The sequence below is a fragment of the Rhyacophila brunnea genome, unplaced genomic scaffold (genome assembly GCF_057557595.1).
Source record: "Rhyacophila brunnea isolate RB1 unplaced genomic scaffold, BYU_Rbru_1.0 scaffold_17, whole genome shotgun sequence".
Classification (NCBI taxonomy): domain Eukaryota; kingdom Metazoa; phylum Arthropoda; class Insecta; order Trichoptera; family Rhyacophilidae; genus Rhyacophila; species Rhyacophila brunnea.
Genome location: NW_028232827.1, coordinates 37,555,169 through 37,579,403, shown reverse-complemented (window position 1 = coordinate 37,579,403; position 24,235 = coordinate 37,555,169). Strand labels below are relative to the sequence as shown.

Genomic DNA, 24,235 nt, shown 5'->3' with positions numbered 1-24,235 from the left:
CCTAGAGGGCGGCGCCTCATCGTCATATTTTGATAATCCAACATTAAAAACAAATTAGTGAACATTGATGTTGTCATCTTCACAACATAGTATCTTCGTAGATTACGTTTCCAAGAACGACATTTTCATTGACTTGACTTGGGATATTCCTATTTATTTATGGGGCACATATGCAGTTGCTCATCCCCTTCGTCTGAAGTAAATGATCTGGATTATAGGTTGTTTGAGTTTACTGTGTACGATTTTAATTTGATTTAATTTAACTTAGACCGGTTATTGAGGAAAGCCGGGAGAGGGTTCTCCTCTATAATTTTTAGTGGTGTATTGCAAAGTTTAGCAAAAAAGAGAGAAAAAGAAAAATGAAAGAAAAAGTTGTAGAAAAAGAAAAAAAAAATAGTTAGGTTCATCCGTCTCTTCTCAGCACCGTTTCGTTCCATTGTCGCCATCTTCATCTCCCACCTCGCTTTTGTCCGGTCTCGTGGTGTCCTGCGTTCGGTCCAGTTTGCTTCTCATTAGACGGCAACATGAAAGATATACCCGTCTCACTGGTGGCGAATTGTGACTTAGTTACATAGAATCGGGTTATATTAGATGCTGTCGATCCGTATCGTATAAGGTGGTATCTGAAATCAGTATTACGACATCATTACATCACACTAAACAATACAATAAAATTAATTACTTAAATAATTTTATATAACAGTATTCATTGAAAAAAGAAAACATTAAAATTAGCCTTAGAAATCCGTCAATAGATCTTAGACCAAGTGGGATTCGAACAACTCTATCGCTTGCCGTACCTACTCTAAGCTACCAAATTTTGAGTCAGCGTGATCAATAGATTAGGCGGTGAAATCCTAAGGCTTTTTATATTGGGTATTTTCAATTAAATCAATAAACGTACTGTCAATGTTCATTTAATTGGTGCTGGAAATGATTGCTGAGGGTATCCTGCACGCGTCTTGCCAAACCTTACTAATCAGAAAGCACGACAAAGGCAATCCATATTTCAACATCGCCCATAAAACTACACCTCCAAGCCCTACTTATCGGAACTCAGTCCATCCCAGTAACCTTTGATGCGAGAGCTGGCACGTGCTCATATCATACGTACGGTATGGTGGTCGTTGTAGGGACCAGTGGTGACCGGTGATTATTTGGATTGTAATTTTTGAGGGTCATCATCATAATCAATTCGGCGTTGTTTTTGATTCGGCAAAACTATATTTATAACAGTCCTCGAAATGGAAATATTACGAACCGGAGCGCCCGTTAATTTTCTGAAAATATTCTAATTTTATTTGTGTTTTATAAAAATAAGCGTGTTAGATTGTTTGTTTTATGGCCATTCTAACTCAAATGGTAAAACTATTTTTTTCACGAGAAAGAACGACAATATTGCCGATTTTATGACCCGGAACGGCGCTCCGGTGCGTTCCGGTCCATTTCGAGCACTGATTTATAACTTTTTTAAACTGTCTTATTGACATTTGGGAAACTATCTGTATATTTTACATTTATTTAATAAAACATGTTGCGAGTCACTGAATTCTTTCTTGATTAAGTTTTAAGTAACGATTTTTTCTCTTATCTTATAGTAGAAAAACACCTCCCACTTTTATCAGAAGCCATCTTAATCGTATACCTATACATTATCTTTAGCAATTTGGTACACTGTATGAATAATGATCACAATTATTATAAAACTGCACATTGTGAAATTGCATTAACGTTATTAGTTTATCACTAGAATTCATGAATCAATCATTTTCCATAAGTATTACAAATAACTGACATCATTTTGCGTTTAGTTAAGACACAGGATAATGAAATATTAATTTTCCAGAAATGCTGTAGGTTTTTACTGCCATACTATCTTCCCTCCAAGTATACTGATTTAAATTGGAGTACACATAAGTTAATATATTTTAACATACCTAGGTATATACGGACATTTCATTATATTTCTTACCCATTTTAAAATTAGAAAATAATCAATTTTATTGTTTTTAGTTGTACATGTATTTTACATACGAGATTGCTAAATGTGATACTAAACATAATTTGAAGCGTGAAGAGCAAACCGATAATTCAAATCTGTAATTGCTCTGTACTCATACCAATATGATGTAATTTTCTCAGATTGGCGCACAAATGATTTAAGTAAAGATGGCGTACACAGTGCATATTGTCTGTATTATCACCTATTTGCAATATGGGCACATCAGTTTATGGTTTGCATTACAATTAGTGAGCGATAGTATAAAAACCAATAAAGAAAAAATATGATTTACGATGTTGAACGATGTTTCATAACAATGAAAGCAGTGCAGTGCACTTATATGATGTTAGGCCAGCTGCCGCTGGTAGGGACATCACAAAGTATCGATACATACTTTGAAGTAACGATTATTCTTGACCGATACCTGGTATCAATAATTTTACTTTCGAAATGACGTCCCTAGGTCATCCCGTCCCGTCGTCGAAGTAACCATTCCTGCCACTATTATTCAGACCTCATTAGTAAATCATCGGTCATCTGCAAATCCATTGTAATTTTATAATTTGAAGCAAATATTAGGTACATATTGGCAATACTGAAATATTGTCCTATGACATTTCGTATTTTAGAGTGGAACCCCGATCTACCATTCTCGCATAAATCATTTTTCCATATGGATCGTTCATTTTTGAGAGTCCCGCCAAACACCCATAAGAACAATGTTAAATAACCCCGCATTAACCGTTCCCCGATTTGTCGCTTTCCTCGATCTATCGTCTAAATATGGTCCCGTCATAAATATTATCCCGATTTACCGTTGTTGTTGAATATTATTCATTTCTTTTTCGTAAAATTGTTTATGATACATACAGACCTTTCAGTCGCGTCTCACTAAGTTCAAAATCATTTTTCTCTTCCAAAGATATAGACGAATCTGTGGTTAGAAAACTATGTCACTTTGGGGGTCTTTATTAAAATGGAAGTGCCAAACTGCGAAGAAGCAACTTAGTATAGGTAAAACGTTCTAAAGAGACATTGTTGTAGGGTAAAATTGCTTCGCATCTGTATTGGTGATATTTGTGTATATGCATTAAGGCCTGTAATAAAACCCTACTTAGAACCGCCTGCAATTATTACATTCTCACCCATTGGTTAGGCGTGCAGTGCAGGGGAGGAAAGGGCGGAGTTTCTATTGTTATTGAGAGTCACTGGTCATAAACATTTCATAAACTCATTCTTTACAGTCGTATACAGTGTGTTCATATAGTGATTGTTATCGAAATGATTTTTCATACTGAATTATAATGTCCCGTTTAATTAATCATAATATTAATGCCCAAACGAAGGAAGTTGTATATAATATATATACATAAAAAAATAAAAACGAAATGTGTAGTGAAACTATTGTTGTGACAGAAGTTTCGGATGCATCAGGAGTTAGTTTAAGAATGGTTTGGCGTGTTTTAAGAGAAAAACAAAAAATAGGGACCTTTTCGAGTCCTAAAAAGAGGGTAGTTAAAAATAAAAAAAATAATATTGATGACTTTGATAAATCTGTAATTCGACGGTGTATTCACGACTTTCATAAAAATCATAAAACTGTTGCAACACTGAGAAACATTCATGTAGTGTTGAAAGAAAATATTAATTTCAAGGGTGGAATTACGTCATTAAGTAAAGTTATGAAAGATATAGGATTTAGATGGAAAAAAACAGAAGACAATCGGAAGCTGCTCATCTAATAAAGTTACATAGTTTTCAAAAGAATTGAATATTTAAGAAAAATTAAAGAATATCGTGTTCAGGGGAAATCTATTATATTTACGTATGAAACTTACATACATTCCACACATACCACATCATATTCGTATTCTGACGGATCGAATTCTGGTTTTAAGAAGCCGATTTCAAAAGGTACCTACTCGCTTAATTATAATCCATGCTGGCGGTGAAAATGGATTTGTGCCAAATGCTTTATTAAAATTTAAATCCAGTTTAAAAAATGACGATTAACACGACGAGATGAAATACAGTAATTATGAAAAATGGTTAAAAGAAATGTTAATTCCTAACCTATCACCGGAATCTGTTTTTGTTATAGATAATGCATCCTATCACAATAAACTGTTGAACCCAACACCAACCTCAAATAATAAGAAGGGTGAAATAATTCAGTGGCTACAGGATAATAATATACCTTTCTCATCGACGATGATCAAACCGGAGCATTACAACTTGATACTAATGAATACATCTCGGCATGTAAAATACAAAATAGATGCTATTTTAAATCAACGCGGGCATTCTGTACTTAGATTACCTCCTTATCACCCAAAATTAAATCCCATAGAGAACATAATATGGTCTGTTGTTAAAGGTTATGTAGAAAGGAACAATGTTGAAATGACAATGGCATCTGTAGATAGATTGGTGGCAGAAGCCTGCAATCAATTACCTATAGAACAGTGGCGGAATATCTGCGGTCATGTGGAAAAAAATGTGAAAAGAATGTAGTTTTTTGGAATATGACATAAGAATGGATGAATTGACCAGTGAGATTATAATCCACACCGCAGATACCTCTGACGAAGACGATACGGATACGCACACAGACAGTGACTCAAATGGATGACATTAACGATTACCTTCAATAAATTATGTTCTTCCTATTATTTATTTTACTTTAACAGAGTATCATATTGTGTACTTATAGTTGAGGCTATGAGAGTATATCGTTAAGGCTAATTCATACATTCAAAAACATTGTATATTCTCAATCCCAACTAAATAAATAATAATACACAATTAAATTATGTTCTTCCTATTATTTATTTTACTTTAACAGCATTATACTTATAGTTGAAAATGCCTTTTGTAATTGTTTTCCGAAGTCCTAATGATTATAATATGTATAATTAAATGACATTGCCAACGAAATTATATATTTCCAGTATTATAATTGTCTTTAATTTAGTTCTCTATAAATTTAAAACTAATCTGTTAAATAACGATAATGAGATCGTTAAGGCTAATTTATAAATTCCAAAACATTGTATATTTCCAATCACAACTAAATAAATAATAATACACGGTGTTTTCATTGAATTGTAACTATCAGTATAAATAAATAATATATAGGTACCTATGTTCTAATGTACGCATTTTTATTCCATATTTTATTAAAACAATAAGTCATAAAAAATGCTTATTTACCGTAATACTTCACGCACACTCTGTGCCAATACTACCAAAGACACCAACACTACTGCAAATCGTTTTTAGCGTACAATGTCTCTGTAGAACGCGTGGCCTATATTAAGGATTTTTTTTAAATGAATGTATAACGTATATGTATGTAATACATAATGTAATAATGTACATGTACATAGGGTAAGAGGTACAATCGTGGGCCACCCTCCAGTGATGGGCCACTCAGCAGTAAAACACAAAAAATAGCTATTTAAAAACCTAAGTTATTGGTATTTGTTCCTATATGTGACTCACAACATCATATACTTCGGTTCTAGCACATTATTTCCTGTATAGGTAGCAGGACTGACCATATAAGTGACCATTTTGTATACCAAGTCACACGTTTTGCATTTTGTCTGACAATTGCTTAACTTTTTGTTAAGGAAATAACATACTTTGGAGGGTAAGATCTCTTTAACTATATTACTAATTATACTTTTTATTTAATAATCGTTATGCTGGATATTCAAACATATAATTATGTTAAGTCTACGACTATTTTGAATTAAAATGACACATCTAGCTGGGTGGCCATTTACTGCACTAAATATATGTAGCAGTTGTATGATGGGCCGGGCTGGCCCATGACTGAAAAAATGGTTTTTTACTTTTAATTAACTTTTTTATGCTAAATACAATATTTATAATGCACTATGGTACCTACCGTTTTTATTTTTATGTTTTTTTAATTTTAAACAGTCGTTGGCTACGTGGCCGATCACTGAATTTGTACTGGCCCATCACTGTATTTAGAAACATTTAACTTCCCATTTCTTTCAAAATATCAAAATATTGAATAATTTAAGTTTAAAATATGATGTTAAAACTATAGATGATGCTGTTGCATACTTTTATAAAAATGGGGAATGACTATGTGAAGTTGCAAAAAAAAATCGGAGTGCCACGATCTATATATTGGAAATATTTTCTGTGGTTACTGTGGGTATAGAGTTTCCTATATTATTTATCGAAAGGCATAAGCCACATCTTATCTACCAAGTTAGTGAGCTTTGTCTAAAATTTTATTTGAAATACATCTTATGACACTATAATCCTAATGCACCTAGTATTCTTCAGCCTATAGATATAACTGTTTTCCCTCCAGTTAAAGCTGCAAAATATCGCAAAATGCTGTTTTCATCCTTAAAGATTTTACGATGTAGTGGGCATTTAAACAGAAGAAAACCTTGAAAATATTCAAAATACTAGCGGAGGTAAATAGATAAAACATTTTTTATACCATACTTATAGACTGCGGAAAAACTTAATCAAATTAAGTCATTATCTGACAACAGCTAGAGCATAGAAAATATAACCCAATTAAATGTATATAATGTGTCAGTGCCGAGAGAGAATGCAACATGGCAATAGATACTGAACGCATGGAAGAAATAAATGAAAATATGGTAAATATAATATCTACAGTTCTAATTCAAACATTATCTAAAACAAACATCATGGCCTCAGATACCAAAAATAAACGATAAACATTTTTTACAAAGAGTTCCATTCGCCATCACTTTGCAAAAATATAGAGATATTTAAGACCAAAAAATAGAAAACAAGAAAAGTGCAGAGGAAGATAAAAAAATAAAGGCAAAAACAGCACATTTTAATGAGGAAATTGAAAGTAGAGGCAAACAAAAATAATAAAGTTTAAAAAATGGTGGCCAAAATCATTGTGCGATTTGTGAAATAATAATAAAACATCTTAATAAATTAGAATGTTCAGTGTATAAAGATAGCTTCCATTCAAATTGCGTTCCAAAATCTCAGCAGGTCAATGTCCCAATTGAGATTGATGTTTTATTTAGTGACTCAGGGGATGAAGTATTCAACAGACAGGTCAATAATTTTCTAAGACCTTAGAATCCACTCTCTGTCACTCTATCCTCTTTTATTACATCAACGGTGAGATAAAGGAGTATGTTTGTTGATTATATCATAAGATTAGATACTTTGATTCAATATTTTATTGAAAAGTAAGCCTTAGTTGTTTAATTTATTCAAAAAAAGGCGGGTGGCCCATCACTGTCTGGAAAGTGGCCGATCACTATCTGAGTGTGGCCCATCACTGTACTTTTTGCGATTTTTTTTTCTTTTATATTTTTTGTAATAACCATGTTTGTTGTTATAAACAATGTACACATATATATCAATATACATGCTTTGTAAAAACGAAAAAAAAATGCATTTCAATAAAACCGCATTAATAAGCTTGTTCTGACCGATCAAAGCAAGCCATTCGCTTAACTGGCCCATCATTGTACCTCTTACCCTATGTTATAAAAAAGGTCTAATAAATAAATATTTTTTTTTATATATATCCGGCATTTATCGTTTTTTTAGGGTCCCTTGAAAACCGTAGAGTCGGGGTTTCACTGTATGTGCAAAAGAGCGCATCCAATTTGTCCTGTTGCTCAATCTGTGAATCTTCCCGAGATAGGCACTGCCCACCACTCAATACCCCATATACGTCGCTTGGGAGCAAATTTAAGTTAATTTAGGAGGTATACATTATTATTATTTACCTTTTGATGATGAGTTCTTTCACTTTCCTTGTCCACACGAAAATAATAAAGATGAATAGTATGTGAATGAAGTCGAACACGCCGCCGATAATCCGTACATAAGGTTCACTAGACGACAAGCAGATGAAGTATGAAAATCCCCAGTTTATTCCCATTGCCACAGACAGTTTGAAGTAACGCTTGCACCTATAAAAGATAAAATAAATTGGTCATAATAATACAGTAGATATTATATTCATTGCTCTTCGCCTCTCATACGGCTCTTTATGTTGAGTTTTGCATAAAGACCTTCACCTACACCAGTGGTTTCCAAACTTTATGTTACTTCACCTCCCTTTTAAAAAAATCTAATCTTGGCGCCTCCCCACCTTTACTTCATGAAATAATACAGAAACCTTTAGTCAACAATGTACTAATACAAAATTGAAAAAATATTGGCAGAACGGTTGGCATTGTTCTGTTCAAATTTCCGGGTTTGTGAAGTGTTCCATTGCAGAAAAAGTTTGGGAAACCCTGCTCTAGATAGTTCAAATTATGATGATTATAGTGATAATTATTATAGTTGCTAATAATTATGACTTCTTTCCCACGTAAAGTGAGATAATGTGTGCATGTCTCATTGATGAATGTGTGAAAGTCGACGTACAGCCGGACAACTTAGAGATAATGTAATAATGCGTAAGTAAACTGTGAATAGTATTTATAATACTCACTGAATTCCAGGTGCCTAGTAATAAAAACATAAAATTTCAGTAGAAAACAAACAAATTTTACTTCAAATAGCTCTCATGTAAAATTGCGTTTTTGTTGATGTCCGAGTTTACATAGGGACCGTCGATATTATTACTTTGGACGCGGAAGACGCACACGGCGCGTAATGACTGAAAAATGAAAATTATTTTTTCCACGAGATGGAGCGATAATTTTACCGATTTCACGTACAGGAACGGCGCTACAGTGCATTTCTGTCCATTTTGAGCCCTGCTCCCATTCAAATGCAATTATCAAGATGTTCATCTGTGAGCCTGTTTCTATGTTTACTTTTAACCACCTTCATAGTGGAAAACGTTGATTCACATAAGTAGGTAGAACAAAACAATGTCTTCATGTTAAGCAATAAAATTCAGAGGCAAATTTATAAATATGATAAAATATCTTACGCCAGCTACCGAAAATGCCCCCGAGAGCTACCGGTAGCTCGGTAGCTCGAAAGCGACCGCTTGGCGATCACTGTTAGTGACAGAATACGGACAGGTGCAATAATTTATTGATAGGTAGATAAAATCGGTCTATATAAGTTATTTTTCATATCAATTACATTAACTAATAATATAACACATTTCGCAGACGTAATTCAAAATTTTTATTTTGAGTCCCCATAATAGGTATATGGAAATTTAACCTTTTTTTATATTCTTCGTAAACCGAATGAGTGGAGTTGGTGTCAAAGTTGAGCATAGACGTGTCCCGCCCGGCCCGAATTATGTTCAACGTGGTGATGGCGAATAGAATCAGGTTGCACACGATCAATATGATAACAGGAATGTTATAGTAGATCAACTCCGCATTTTCTGAAAGAAAATATCATCATTATTATAAACCAAACAATGAAAAACCTTTGAGAAACATAATCTTCTTTCTTGGCATTATTACCCTATTTGGGTTTTGAAGTGGGAGTCGAAAAAAGACCTCCACTAAATTGAAATCGTATAAAAAACATTTTGAGCGAAATACTACTAAAACCCATTATTATTTGAAAAAATATTTTTTTTTATCATGTGTCCAACAAGTTACGTATTAAACTGTAAATAATATGTAATAGAGTAAACACAACGTTGAATTTAATAATTGAGGTTGAAAGTCGGTAACCTCCATAATTTCTCATCTTGAGATGTCAAGCACATTTAGATTGTCACGAACCCGGTGGTTCAAGTATTGTAATATAATATATTAGTTCTATATTTTTGATTCTGGCAACAATGCATATCCTGCACATTGGCGACCCATATGCAAAAGACAATTTACTGTTTATTAACTTAAATGTTTATAAATAATAAATTTGTGACTCTCGTTAATGGATTTCTTCAAATAATCGTCAATAATAATATTAAAGTATCTTATTTTATTGTTTTTGTAATATTACAACGTTTTTATTAGGTCGTATTCTTATTTGTCCGGCGGTTGTTTATCCAATACAAATCTTGCAATCGATTTTTAACTAACTTCCCGACTAGCTAGACAATTTTAAACTTTAAGAATATATCAGAACACGATGCCAATGCATTCTTTTAATACTTTTAGCCATCCTTAAGTAGAATTGAATTCATTTTCAGTTAATACTGTTTTGTATGAAAAGTTATTTCGAAAGAAATCCGTAATCCAATCCACTATTATTGGTTGCTAGGTGTCTGGGGTCCTAACAACTAAATTATTAATATATACGTGCTACTATGGAAATTAATATGAAATGTCAAAATGACATTTCAGTATTATTTCTATCAAGTACAATTTTTATGGATCATTGAAGCTGGTCAGTCAAGTTTATATTATGATTCAACAGAAAATTTAAAAATGTTGTAAGTACTTATATAAAAAGTTCTGTTTATCTTGTAAGTAATTATTTTACATCCAGCTGTCAGTGTAGCTGAACAATTCTTTATTGCATTGCAAATGGACTTCTTCCAACTAAATACTAACTGATTAATATTTTACAAGCCTTTAAAAAACTTGTGATTAAATATTAAATATTCCATTGATTTACGGTTTTATTGAATCTTTCATTAAACTTTTCTTTGACATTAGAGTTTTCCTTAATATCATTTAATTCTGTTTTCTGTAATCTGATTATATTTTGTTGTAATATGTTTTGTGTACTTGCCCAAGTCTAAGTACAAGATTCCAACCATTTTTTAAAAAGGGGACCTTCAGTCCAAAATAAAGATGGTAAATTCGAGTAAATTTTCAATCACTTCTATACATTGAAGTGGCGTATCTATAGTACACTACCTATTTATAGTAAGCATGGGCAAAAACGTCATTTTTGATAAGCGCATGGTGAAACAGATATAATGTAAATTATTACCTCTCGAAGAGAATATTAAAAATATATTGGTTACCTTCTTACTCCAATGACAAGCATGACAATTTTTCTAAAAATAATGAAATAGACATACTTGCCGACTAGGGTTTTTAATAACACTGCAATAAAAATATGCAATTTCGACCTTTTTTGTATGACTTTTTGTTTGAAAATAGGGTGACCAATAATTAATATACTAATAGTGATCTTGTGTTATTTTCATAACTTATGTAGTTACAGTATTCTTAAGTAGGTAGGTACCTACCTACAATATACATGCAGAACAGAAAAATACTTTTTATGTTAATTAAATATGCAGCTAATGTAATGTACTTAAACAAAGTGTGTTAACAGAAAAATTGATAGGCAGGAATATCTCATCAATATTTTTAATTGCACACTAGCACTAGACGAACTTAATTGATTTAACGTAGGTATGGAATATTCTTATTTCAAAAGAAATTACACAGGTAAAAATAAATTTTAAAAAACCGCATAAGAAAGAAAACAAAATTTATACAAAATTCTATTTAAGAAAAATTATATTAACAGACTTTTTTAAGAGGAATGGTTGTTAGCCATTCACCCCTCCCATTGGGTCCGTTCAATGGTCAAGCTAAGTTGTGTAGGTAACGCCGTCATTGCCATAGAGTTATAGAATAGCTTATCGAAATAATTGGTGATGTAATTTCTTTATTGTACGGAGATGAAAAATAACATCTCAAGTTATTGCAATCCAACAAATTATATGTAAGTACCTAAAGATGGTGTGGTGTCATCACCCTAAAATGAATAAAAAAGTTAGACCTCCAATATAAAAATAATTAACAAATGGTCTCATATTTTTGTGTGGTCACCCGAGTAACTCTTTTTTTTCAAACAAATTGTTTTATTTTGAAGACCGCATGCTGGAAAGTCAGTCAACTATACTCTATGGTCCACGAAAGTGTCTACATCAGTGTTGCCAACCGTACTATAATTATATTATTTGTACTATAATTTTGGTCCGCGTACTATATCTTCGAATACATAAAAATTAATATTTGTTTGTTTGTTTGTTTGTTCGTATTTAATGCGCAGCCATACCGTTCATCCGATTGCGATAAAACTTTGTAAACTTATTGCTTGCACTTGCGGTAAGAGTATAGGCTATACTAATATATAAAAATGAATGTCTGTCTGTCTGCATGTCTGTCTGTCTGTGTGTCTGTCTCGTATACGTTCCTATACCATTCATCCGATTGCAATGAAATTTTGGTAAGTGGTTGTATGTACGCCCATGAAGGTTTCTGAATTAGAAAAATCATCATCTTCTTCTTCTTCTTCATTATATCTTCTTTTATTCGTATGGTCCCTATACCATTCATCCGATTGCGATGAAACCTTCGTCAGTTGTTGTGGTAACACCCGCAATGGTTTTTGAATTAGTACAACTATCTTCTTCGTCTTCTTCTTCTATTCTATATTCTTTTATTCGTATGCGTTTCTATTCCATTCATCCGATTGCAATAAAATTTTCGTCAGTAATTGTGCCAACACCCGCGAAGGTTTCTGAATTAGTGCAACCATCTTCTTCTATTCGTATGCGTTCCTATACCATTCATCCGATTGCAATGAAATTTTGATCAAGTGTTGTGCTCACGCCGCAAAGGTTTCTGAATTGATACAACTATTTTCTTTTTCTTCCATTCTATCTTCTTCTATTTGTATGCGTTCTTATACCATTCATCCGAGTGCGATGAAATTTTGACCAGTTGTTGTGAGCACGCCCGCGAAGGGTTCTGAATTAGTACAACCATCTTCTTCTTTTTCTATTCGTATGCGTTCCTATACCATTCATCCGATTGCAATGAAAATTTGATCAAGTGTTGTGTTCACGCCCGCAAAAGTTTCTGAATTAGTACAACCATCTTTTTCTTCTTCTATTTGTATGCGTTCTTATGCCATTCATCCGATTGTGATGAAATTTTGACCAGTTATTGTGCGCACGCTCGCAAAGGTTTTTGAATCAGTACAACCATCTTTTTCTTCTTCTATTTGTATGCGTTCTTATGCCATTCATCCGATTGTGATGAAATTTTGAAACTTAGAATATATCTAATGATGTACCCGAGTTTAGTCTGACACTTTTACAAACTAGTAACGCAACTTTACTTTTATAATATGTACTAGTGAAACAATAGGTAGGTACCATTATTGTATTTTGTTGGTTGAGTAAAGCCAATGCACGAAATAATTTATAACGCCTAAAAATAAATATTATCGTGCAGGCGCCCCATATACTTTTATTATTTTTCACATTGTTTTCATTCGGCCGGCCGGCGAACAGCGTTGGCGGTACCTAATAAATCATTGCAATGAATTGCTCTACCGGCAATAATTATTATTATGTTTTTAAAATAAAATCTTCGATGACCAGGTATTTTGTTGTAAATTTGATTTATTCTTCATTCTGTGGACTCTGCTCGACTAAAATATGAATCACATTGATTCTGTTATACCCGCTCTTAAGTAAACCTAGCTGGCGCCCGTGACATGACATGACAATAATTAATCTATATTACAGCCACCGAATCCATATTGGATTCGGGAGTTCAACTCGTGTGACTCGCCAAAGAAAAGAGAGTGCCCGAAAACCCACGCTACTGTACGTTTCTTCTTCTCTTAGATTATGTAATTTTTAATATAATATTACAAAATACAAAATATCATTATATAACAAGATCTACAAATAGAATATTTTATTTTGTAAACATATTAGTAAAAAATTAGTAAAAGTGAATAGTGAAAACAAAAACCATTAAAAAATCATGTAATAAAATATATAAAAAAGTGGCTGATGAATATAAACGACTGGGTTTGATTTGGTCGCTGAATCGTTACATGTAATTGCTATTGAAAGTTGACGATTGCTCACGACTATCGTTAAATCGGGTTGGATCTTCGAGCTGCCGGTGTATTATGCAGGACTTGAAATGGACCGGAGAGCACCGGAGGTAGGTTATATATCAAAAAATCTTTCACTTATTTTTATAAATTTCACATAAAATTTGATATATCTTCAGAAAATTGTCGAACGCTCCGGTTCGTAAACTTTTCCATTTCGATCGCTAGTAATATTAGGCCTGTATTCTTGGAAGTATCACGACGCAAATAAATCCTCCGAAGGGATAATTATATAATTCTAACTGTTCAGAGGTGGCAAACTAATAATTCAAATATGTACCTAGTTATAATATACGTAGAGAATTATTGATCTATTTTAAACTGGATTGATTCCGTTCTGGTCCATAATAATGCAATATATCTAGAATATTTGATAGCTTACCCGAAAACCAGCACCAATTTTCAGTAATACCGGGTTTCAAAAAAAAATCAGGGATATCTGGGTAGAATTCCATCACTGCGCAAATTCCCGTCAAGGTGACGGGAGATCCCCAGGCATAGAGGCAGTAAAATACTATGCGACGTCTTTCCGATGGGCGCGTTCGGCTTCTTCGAGACTGGAACTCTTGGAAGTCTCTGCGAAAAAAAATAGTTATAATGCATTGTGAAATTTGCATTCAAATCGAGATATTTTTGACGTCGATAATGTCACAAATTTGTGATTTCATTACCGTTAGGGAATGTAAAATGAAGATTGAACCTACTCGTATGTCCATAAATTCAAATTGTATATTTAATTATATTGCATTGTTTCTTCCTCTGTAATACATAATTTATGGGAAACTTCAAATATTCATATCTCGCGACTTAAACCAAATTGTTGCCAAGGAATCTTCAGTTAAAATTTCAGCGTCTTATTTGTTAGTCCTCAGTATTAGGTCCATACTCTGTGTAAGAACACGCGACATTATGGGCCTTACGTGTAACTACTCGGCCATCGTATGCATACATTTTATTAAATATAAACAAATAAATACTAACTTATCTATTTAAATCACACGATAATTTTGAAATTATCTACTTAAATGTGGAACACACTAAAAGTCTTATGTGTATACATTAAAAAAAAAATGAGACGAAATTTTATAACCAATTTATAGATCTTCCTAGCCCTAATGAAGAATTTCAATGTATCAGGAACCCATTGGCTGATTTTTTTTAATCGATCACCTTTCGATGACATCTCAAGAGCAGTTAATTAAAATTAGAGAGAGTACAACATTACGATACGAATTGCAACAAAAATCTTTTCGTAATTGGTGGATGCAGTGGCACGTTTAGGGTAGTGAAGGCCCGATGCAACGTCTGATTTTGAGGCCCCCACGATAAAAATAAAATAAAACCATAAATTTCAATTGTTTATTTACAATTTTTTTGTCTTATTTGCATTGTTTTTTTTTGTAAACAGGCTACTTTTTTACAAATTGAAAGTATTAAAATACCAAAAATAATATTGTCAAACGACATAAATACATACATACCTATTCTTTTTATATAAAATATTTTTTTTTAAATTCTCTTCCTTCCTTCACATTTGTATGCAAAGAATAAAAAAATAACTTTTCATTGTTTACATAGGTATCCAATGTCTAATAATTGTTACACAAAATCTAATACCTATCAAGTTGGTATATTTTTATTTGACTAAATAAGGTAGGTCATGGCCCCCACATCCTAAAATGCGCCCCGCGGCCAGGATCTTTGGCGGGCCCCCCTACTTATCGCTATGTTTAATGGCATGTATGACAAACAACAGAAGCGTTTTCAAAATTGTGTAAAAGTAAGGCCTTCAGTTTATTTTTAGGGATTTTTGTAGTTTTAATACATCTACTTGAATGATATAGTTGTCAAGTATCAATATAAAACAATCAAAATGCATCTATCGACCTCATTTTTTAAATGTAAAATCGTCTCTTGTGAAATAGCGCAGCAGGCGACTTTTTTTACCTAATATTAGAGCAAATTTGTGATGTGTGTTTTTCTTAAATATCTGCTTGACCCGCCACGCCGGGCCCCTAGACTAGAGCCCTGTCAGCCCCCCCCCCCCTTGTGGGTGCAATGAGGTTGGTACATACACGAATACAAACAAAAATGTATTTCATAAAAACGTTTGCTGCACATAAAACTTTAAGAAAAATTTGCCTTAAATTTATATCATCAATATCAAGCAAATATTGGATCGTAATAACAACAACCAAAAATCCAACACCATGTCATTAAGACGCTAAGCTGTCTGCAAGACCTAGCGAGGCAGCTGGCTGTTGCCAGCTAGCGTTGCTAGTAATTATATAATTTTACATTACACAAAAAGTAAGAAATTCGTACGGGATTTTTTCGATTTCCTATTGCTATGGCGGATCATGATCCGCCTTTTTTTCTGAATGTCGGGTCATAAAAATATAAAAAGCTGTAGATTCCATGAAGCTATGGTCTATTGAATTACTGATTTTAATTTAGTATTTTATATTATTAATTAGCATATAACATATCATTTAATATATAAATAGCTGACAATTGAGCGTAGTTATGCACAAAGCAGCCGAGCCACACAAACCTCAAACAGAGATAGAAGCACTTTTATGTAAATTGTGTTTCTTTGAATCAGCAAAGCCTCTGTATACTGTGTATACCTTTTGAATGATAGATATTATATATATATATGATGTTGTATAACTTTTGAAGAGATAAAAGCATATAATCTATGAAATTTTTGTGTTTTAGCAGTCCAGGTGTTTTGAGTAAAATGATTTTTTTTAGAATGTGCATTCTGCAGAATGCAGCCATCTCTTATTTTTGTAAGAAAAGTCTTTATTTTTGATTATTTTCTTTAAAAATAGCCTTATAAGTTACTAAATTATTATAGGAATTTCAAAATTCTGAAAATAATTCGAAAAACTTGTAAATTATACATCAATATTTAGCTGCCTGGCACTATTTTTTATATGAAAAATCTGTATATTATATTAAATATAATAAAATGAAAAACATATACTTAATGTAATTGAGAAAATAATGTTTATTAATTGAATGTAGAAAAACACACCTTACAGTCACAATTTAAAAAAAATTCCTAAGTACATAATATTATCATTTGGCTGCTTTTTGCAGAACGAATATTGCATATTTTTAGAACGCATTTATATGACATTTTTGTATGACAGCAGCTTGGTTGCTTTATGCAAATCGAAAATGTCATATTCTGCGATTTACAAAATCTTTAAAACGCATTTATATGAGATGTTTGTATGATAGCAGCTTGGCTGATTTGTGCAGAACGTAAAACAAACGTCTGAGATTATGGAAATCACAATAACTCATTTTTTTCAAAATTGTGGCTTGGCTGCCTTGTGCATAACTACTTTCAATTATAATTATTATGTTTGATGTTTTATACGTGTTTCAAAAATCTGTGCATTTTATCAAATATATCTGATCTGAACATAAATATCAACAAAAAAAAATACGTGCGTTCAATATTGATTGTTTTTTCACAGACAATGCAATACGAAAGAGGGAGACAATATTTTGTTTATATCATTTTATTATAAAATCGTTTTCATTTTAAAATGCAGTTCATTAATAATTTTCATAGTTGCTACTTTAAAGGAAAACACAAAAAATCTTGTACACACTTGGCCCCTTAAATTTAAAACCCGACCTATGTATCGCATTATCACAAAGCATCAAGCCAGATTATCGGATATTATTAAACATATGCAGTCATATTGTTCACATTAAATAATTTTAATCAGAAAAATCAAATCAGTTTCATAAATTGATTAAAATAAATAATTTGTAATTTAAAGAAATATATTTTATTTAAGAAAGCCAATACATGTAATTTTTACATAATATTATATATATACGCCCACGATGGCTGAGCGGCTATGGGTTAGGCTTATAATGTCGACGTCCCTGGTTCGAATCCCCCGGGTCTAGCAAAAAATTCAAATGTTGTTTTTCAAAGTGTATTTGGACTCAGAGTATGGACCTAATAGGACAACATCCATTCATCGTAAATCGCTCTTCGCGAGGCTCTGCAGCCTGCAGCCTTATCAAATCTACCGCGGTCTACGAATTTGCATCCCGCGATAGAATGACGTCGCGTTACGTACAATCGATACATCCAGAATCCGGTGGTGTAATAACATAATAATATTATAGTGACGTGTTTTGCAGTATTGGCATTTATCACATAGTAACTCGTAAATTAGATCAACGACATCCATGTTTTTTTGCATTTCTATCAGGAAGCTGTCCGCAAAGAATCAATCGTGGAAATATAAGACCGATAGCAGTACCAACAATAAAATTAGTTTTTTTTATGTTTAGTCGGGATCGTCTTTACGTTGCTCAAATAACACTTTTATTGAGTAGTGCGAAGTACGACCGCGTTACAAACACCCGAGTTCGTGAGCAGACACAGCAGCCTTCAGTGATTAAGGTAATCACGAAGAGACGTTTTAGGTACGTGGTTGGGACATGTGTTACGGATGCCACCAAAGAGTGCGACACTTCGTACCCTTGTAGCACAGCCTCAAAGGTTACGTCATTGTGGCCGGCCCTCCATCACGCTGCAGCGGTGCTACAAAAGCGATCTGCGCGCTGCAGATGGTCGCCGGTAAATATTGACTTGAATGACTACGGTTATTTAAAAACTGCGAGCACGTGCTGCTGCTGCTTTCTTTGTGTCAAATATAAAGTAAGTGGTAATTATTTCTAGTTAATTGAGTAGAACATAAATATGGTTAACTATGTTGTGTTTAAATTTTGTAGCCATACTGAGAAGCAACATGATGGTATAACTTTTCATAGTTAAGTTAATAATAATAAAATTGAGATTACACTGTACGTTATATGCAAAAAACACGGCTTCATTTTGCCGAACAATACCGACTTCTTTATATTATTACTCTGAGATCGGTACTTGTTTGACCGTCCTACTAACAAGCATCGGATCCTGCGTGTATTGAAATATGGTATAAACTTAAGCACGTGTTAGAGAATAATATTTATTTTTTTATATTAGTAACGTCTCTATCGTACATAATATGAACATACATAATTTTGAAAAACACCTATGAGAAAATATATTAGGTATAACCAATAGAAAAAATCTTTTTGAAAAAAGTAAGACATCCGGCAGGAATCGAACCTGCATCTCTTGTGTTTACGCTCCAGTCCGCGCATTATCCACTGTGCTACGAGGTGACATACTAATTTCGACAAATTTTAACTATTGGCCTTTTAATACCTGCTCATCAGCGCATAATATGCATTAAAGTTTGTTACGTAAACATAAAATAATAAAAATAGTCCAGTTATAAAACCTTGGTCCAGGCCAGTCACAAAAGCGACTTGCTTGTCGGTTGATAAAAGTTGAATGATACTTACTTGAACGTCCACCATATATCAAAGCACATGACATTCAAGTTGAAGAAGCTCAGCAAAGAAGAAAAATAATAGATGAAACCTGAAACATAGAAATCAAAAAGAACCATTGAAACAGCAATAAGATAAGCACCCATTTAATCTTGTCCAATGGATTAAACAACCGAGAGACATAATAATAATAATGGAGTAGGATGTAATAAATGTACAAAAAAATCGAACTAAAAATAGTAAGAGGCTGCATTTTGAGTCCATAATAATATGTTTAAGGTAGGAACTTAACTTACGTATGTCAATGTCTACTTTTTATGCGTATTTTTTGTGATTTTCCTTCTTGGAACTTATTAACTATGTGTCGGCTAAGTAGGAATTCGCTTAGATATATTTTTGTAACCTTTGACGGAACATGACGAGAAAGCTGATTGGGAATCACTGGTCTATACTAAATGTAATGCTGGTGCACAGTATAATATTATATTACGAGCTTAGATTATAGAAAAATATAGATAGAGCTATTGCATGTGTTTGTCTTTCTAAACATGACGAACTTTTACACGCACTTGCCTCGCCCCCTTCACGCTTCCTCCGCGACCCTTTCCTGGGTTATTCGAAAATATGTGTGACAGTGTGTGTGTCCTAGTGTTGCCAGATATGGAATATTTATTCCAATGTTATAATTTTACAAGCGATGTTTTTATAAATTATATTATGGCAACACTGGCATGTTGGCTATGCACTTGGTAAAACATTATTCACTAAAATCGGCTCATGCGGAGGGCTTGATCACGAGTATAGATTAAGTGGTTTACCGAAATGTACATAACACGTCTTGGCTATAATCTTGCTATAATCCATATTGAACAAAATCATGGACTGGGTTGTTGAAATGATATTCCGCACAGCCAGCCCACAGACGTATGACATGAGCGCCTTTCCGTGGAGGTTCTGCAGCTCTGGGATTACAGCGTATACCAAGAAGGTTGCGATCAGGAACAGTGTGCAGATGATCATCAGTCCTGTAACAATAAAAATACATTGGTATTGAATAATCATGGCATTCTTTAGGAGGTTTGTATATGTACATTTTAACTAAGACGAGAAACAATACAGTATACTTGTTTAAAGTATTAGGGATCCAGTTTGGGGTTGAGAATTCTGACGAATATGTTTCCCTTCGCGAAATCGAATTATGAAACTTTTGCACGAGATTTTGCTACGTCGTGTGCAACAAGTGTCGCTCTTCGGCAGTAGGCAACTTCGTATATTTCAACATATGCTTCAATTTACGTAATTGAATATAAATGTATTTTTCGGATTTTCGGCCGCTCTCTGAATCCCTCTGCTCGGGTACTTCGCATCTACAAGAATTTAAGAAGAATCTTAATCTAATCTTAAAGAACCGATATTTTAGTGTTCAAAAAAATAGTGGGCCTTTAAACTTATCAGTGCCGCAGACCTCCATGTACCTAAAAATACTGTTTGAAAGTGGATTACTTAGAAATGTAAAAGTATGTAATTTTCCCAAGATTTCTGTTGCATTTGTCTATTTAAGATTAAAATAGCTAGGTTTATACGAAACAACTTTGCATACAATTAGAAATTAAAAATGAAAGGGGGCGGCTCTCTATTTCTGATTAAGGGCGGCATTTTGGCTAGGGACGCCACTGTGTGTATCGTATGAAGGTTTGGTAAAGTTATTGTACTAAAACCACATTGGTATGAGTACGACAACATAAACGTTAACTTTTGGTTGTTCGATTGTTTTCGGGCAGTACGGGAGCGACTAAGAAAGGAACAGCCCGCATTACACGTAGCAAATCATAAAGCTACTTTCAATATGAATGATTATTAAACTACTGTCTAGAACAAGATCTCGGCGATAACAGGAAGTCGCTGTATGTGCGTGTAGAAGATTTCTGTGTTGTCATTTTTTGAGAAAACAAATCCAGCAAAACTAGGTTTTTAATATACTTATAACAATTCTATTCTCAGTAATTCACTTAGAAGTCGATAATTAACAATAGAAAAATAAATTTAAATAATTTCACCTCTTAATTATTATTGTAGTTAGGTTGATTAATATTGTGTAACTATTGAGTTTGGAAGAAAATAAATCAATCAACCCACATTAACTGATTATATTGCTGCAGGTATTTATTAATAAAATAATAAGGAAAACACAAATTATGACTTGATAATTAGAAGTGAACAGTACCTATACATCATAATGCAATATATCGATAACCCCATAACATTTTTTATAATTTACAAACAATGTCTTTTAATTTGTATTTTTATTAAATTTGTTGTAAAAACACATACTGTGAAAATCATTTTCTATAAAAATATATATCTACCTATCATTATAATTGTACTGTTTTTTCATAACTTTTACATATTACGTCACTTTAAAAACAATAATTTCTCCTGCTTGTCTTTTAGTCCAGTCAAATTAGACCGAAAAATACGTTATGGTTGCAAAAGCTGGGGTAGAAGATTTTTTTCCTACTTGTATATAATATGATAATCAGTAAGAAAAAAACGAGTTTGCCAATTCGGATGACTTCGGCACAACTTTTGGTGGGCAAAAAACCGCAAAATTTTAGGATTTTTTTTGGTTTTTCGCTTATATCACAAAAACGGTCGGTCGTAGTCTGACCATAAAGTCTAGTTTGTAACCCCAAACTGTTTATTTACAAGATCTTAAGTTTAAAATGGTATATCTTTTCATTAATGTTTGATTTTTACTAAAACGCGTGTTTTCGAATACATATTATCTACTGTTTTCAACAGCAAATATCTCATAAACGGTCCGTTTTTAACCGTTTTGGACCGTTTTTGAGATATAAGCGAAAAACCAAATAAAACCCCAAAATTTTGCGGTTTTTTGCCCGCCAAAATTTGTGCTGAAGTCATCCGAATTAGCAAACTCGTTTTTTTCTTACTCATTATAATATATACAAGTAGGGAAAAAAATCTTCTACTCCACCTTTTGCAACCAAAAAGTACAGATCACAGAACAGATAATAAATAGAATACCGATACGCTATATTCAATACACCGCATGGTGAAGCAGGCTTTTGAATGTGTGAGTGTCCTACGAAAATGAAGCACGCATTATGCACGTGCAATAGTGTCTGTAATACACCAACATTAAATGAGCGTAAATGCATAAACCGAGAGCAGTTTTCAATATTCGACGTAAAACGTATTCTAGACACGTGTGTAAGTTTAATCCGGATTCTTCCTTACTCGAGTCGGTAACTTGCTATCGCCTTACCCGTTGTGTATTTCAGTTCCCATTATTTCTGAGTTCGCTGGTACAGATTGACTGGACTATTTGTAAAGGTTTTTTGTAATGACCCCGATCGAGATGGGGTATTCATTGTACAACTGTAAATATACTATTGTATCGAGGAAAGCAGACTTTTCACACACAGACCCAGCGTTTACGCTCACAGACGCAGTGTTTACGTACCTACTGTATGCGCACGAAAGTAAGTGTGCTTCTGCGCAGGTCCGTGCTTAAATTGTTTAGTTATGGTTCCCTACTTAACTGAGCTCTCAAAAGTCTCGGAATATGGCTATAATCGAAAAAACATAATATTTGATAGTACCTTGTATATGTACACCATATTCACGGGATCTATTCTTTGGTAGTTTTGGTATTCAATACTACTAAATTGAGTAAATACACCACACCTCACCTATTAATTTTTAATAAATTCCAATTGCAGAGTGCACTAAACATTGGATATGACCTGAACAACAATAATGACTTACCTATGCGTATAATATCATGCAGTATTATCCATGTATTTAAAGCCTCGTTGTTATAAAATAATGGGTCTTCTTCAAAGCACACTAAAGCCAGGTATCTGGTGGTCCATTCATTGTCAAAAGTCTCATTGTCATAATAATCAAAAGCAGGATCTTTGGCCCAGGCGTCTATGCAGTATTCCATCTGGCCGAATATTTCGTTTTTATATAGATTCGGGATGAAGAGGCTGCCATTCTGTTAAAAAAAAACATAAAAATATTAGGAAAACAATGTCGTGGTTTTTGAATTATACCTAATTATCGAAGCTGTCAAAATGATCGGGTAATGCAATACAACTAGTATAGTAATTAATAATCGTATAATTTACTATTCGAGTAGATGAAGCTGTCTGGTAGTGAACAGTTATTTTAAATTATATTGTAATTTAAATATTTAATCGGTCCTGATCCTTAATAAATGAGCTCTGGAATAAGTAGTAGGTATTCAATGTTATATATGGCTTATTATTTTCTATAATACAACGTCTTTTTGGCTTTTTGTGCAATGACTGATGTTTCAAGAGGTTGTGCATGTCACTATCGCTAGGCGCCTATGTGCGCGGTCGACTATGAAACTTAAATGCGACATTCTTACAGGGTTTGATTGATGGCTGTGTCTCAGACGTCGATGTGACGTAATCGTTATTCACAAAACACAAGTTTCCAAATGGAGCTCCGCACATTGGTGGAATCCTACATTTTTGTTTGAAATAAACATCTGGTGTCGCTAGCAACAAATTGCACACGACTCCCGCTGCAAGTCGCTCGCCGTCAGTTACCGTCAGTGTTGCAGTTACGCCTGCAAAAACCGCGACGAGTCGGCCATTTTAATTCAAGCATCACCGGTTGCCGTATCTCCTACAAATAACAGACGAGCGCACCAATATTTACTTTCTCCAAGAGATTGAAATATAATTATTATACGTGAATATGATTATACAGGGAGAGACCATTTGAAGCTTAATACGTCATAATAATCGCTGTTTCAGCGTCTGCATTTTTGTTTGGCGTTTCATTTTTTTTACGACTTTGGCGTTTCGAGAGTTGCAATCGTCACTGCCGCTAGGCTCATATGTGCGCGGTCGGCTATGCAACATGAACGCGACACTCATACAAGATTTTATTTATGGCTGTGTCGCAGACGAGGCGAGTTTAGATGTGTGAGACGACTAGAGCGAACTTTAACATTACACACATTTTACCCATGACTCGAGC

General features: G+C 33.5%; 1 protein-coding gene across 1 annotated transcript; it reads right to left on the bottom strand.

The window, feature by feature from the left end:
• Window positions 1-448: 448 nt before the first annotated feature.
• LOC147074022 (G protein-coupled receptor Mth2-like) lies at window positions 449-23,165 on the bottom strand. The gene is made up of 7 exons (XM_085944221.1): window positions 22,985-23,165; window positions 20,026-20,217; window positions 19,205-19,283; window positions 14,193-14,386; window positions 9,188-9,356; window positions 7,786-7,971; window positions 449-623 (listed from the first exon to the last, which is right to left on the bottom strand). Exons 1-7 carry the CDS (start codon window positions 23,163-23,165, stop codon window positions 449-451), a joined length of 1,176 nt encoding a protein of 391 aa, XP_085800347.1.
• Window positions 23,166-24,235: the final 1,070 nt, after the last annotated feature.

Excerpts from the sequence above, each read along its gene's own strand:
- LOC147074022 (XM_085944221.1), bottom strand. The coding sequence starts at position 23,165 with ATGGAATACTGCATAGACGCCTGGGCCAAAGATCCTGCTTTTGATTAT. Across the intron at positions 9,357-14,192 it reads AAATTGGTGCTGGTTTTCGG|AAAATGCGGAGTTGATCTAC; the intron begins GTAAGCTATCAA and ends ATTTTCTTTCAG. Across the intron at positions 7,972-9,187 it reads TACGAAGAATATAAAAAAAG|GTGCAAGCGTTACTTCAAAC; the intron begins GTTAAATTTCCA and ends TATCTTTTATAG.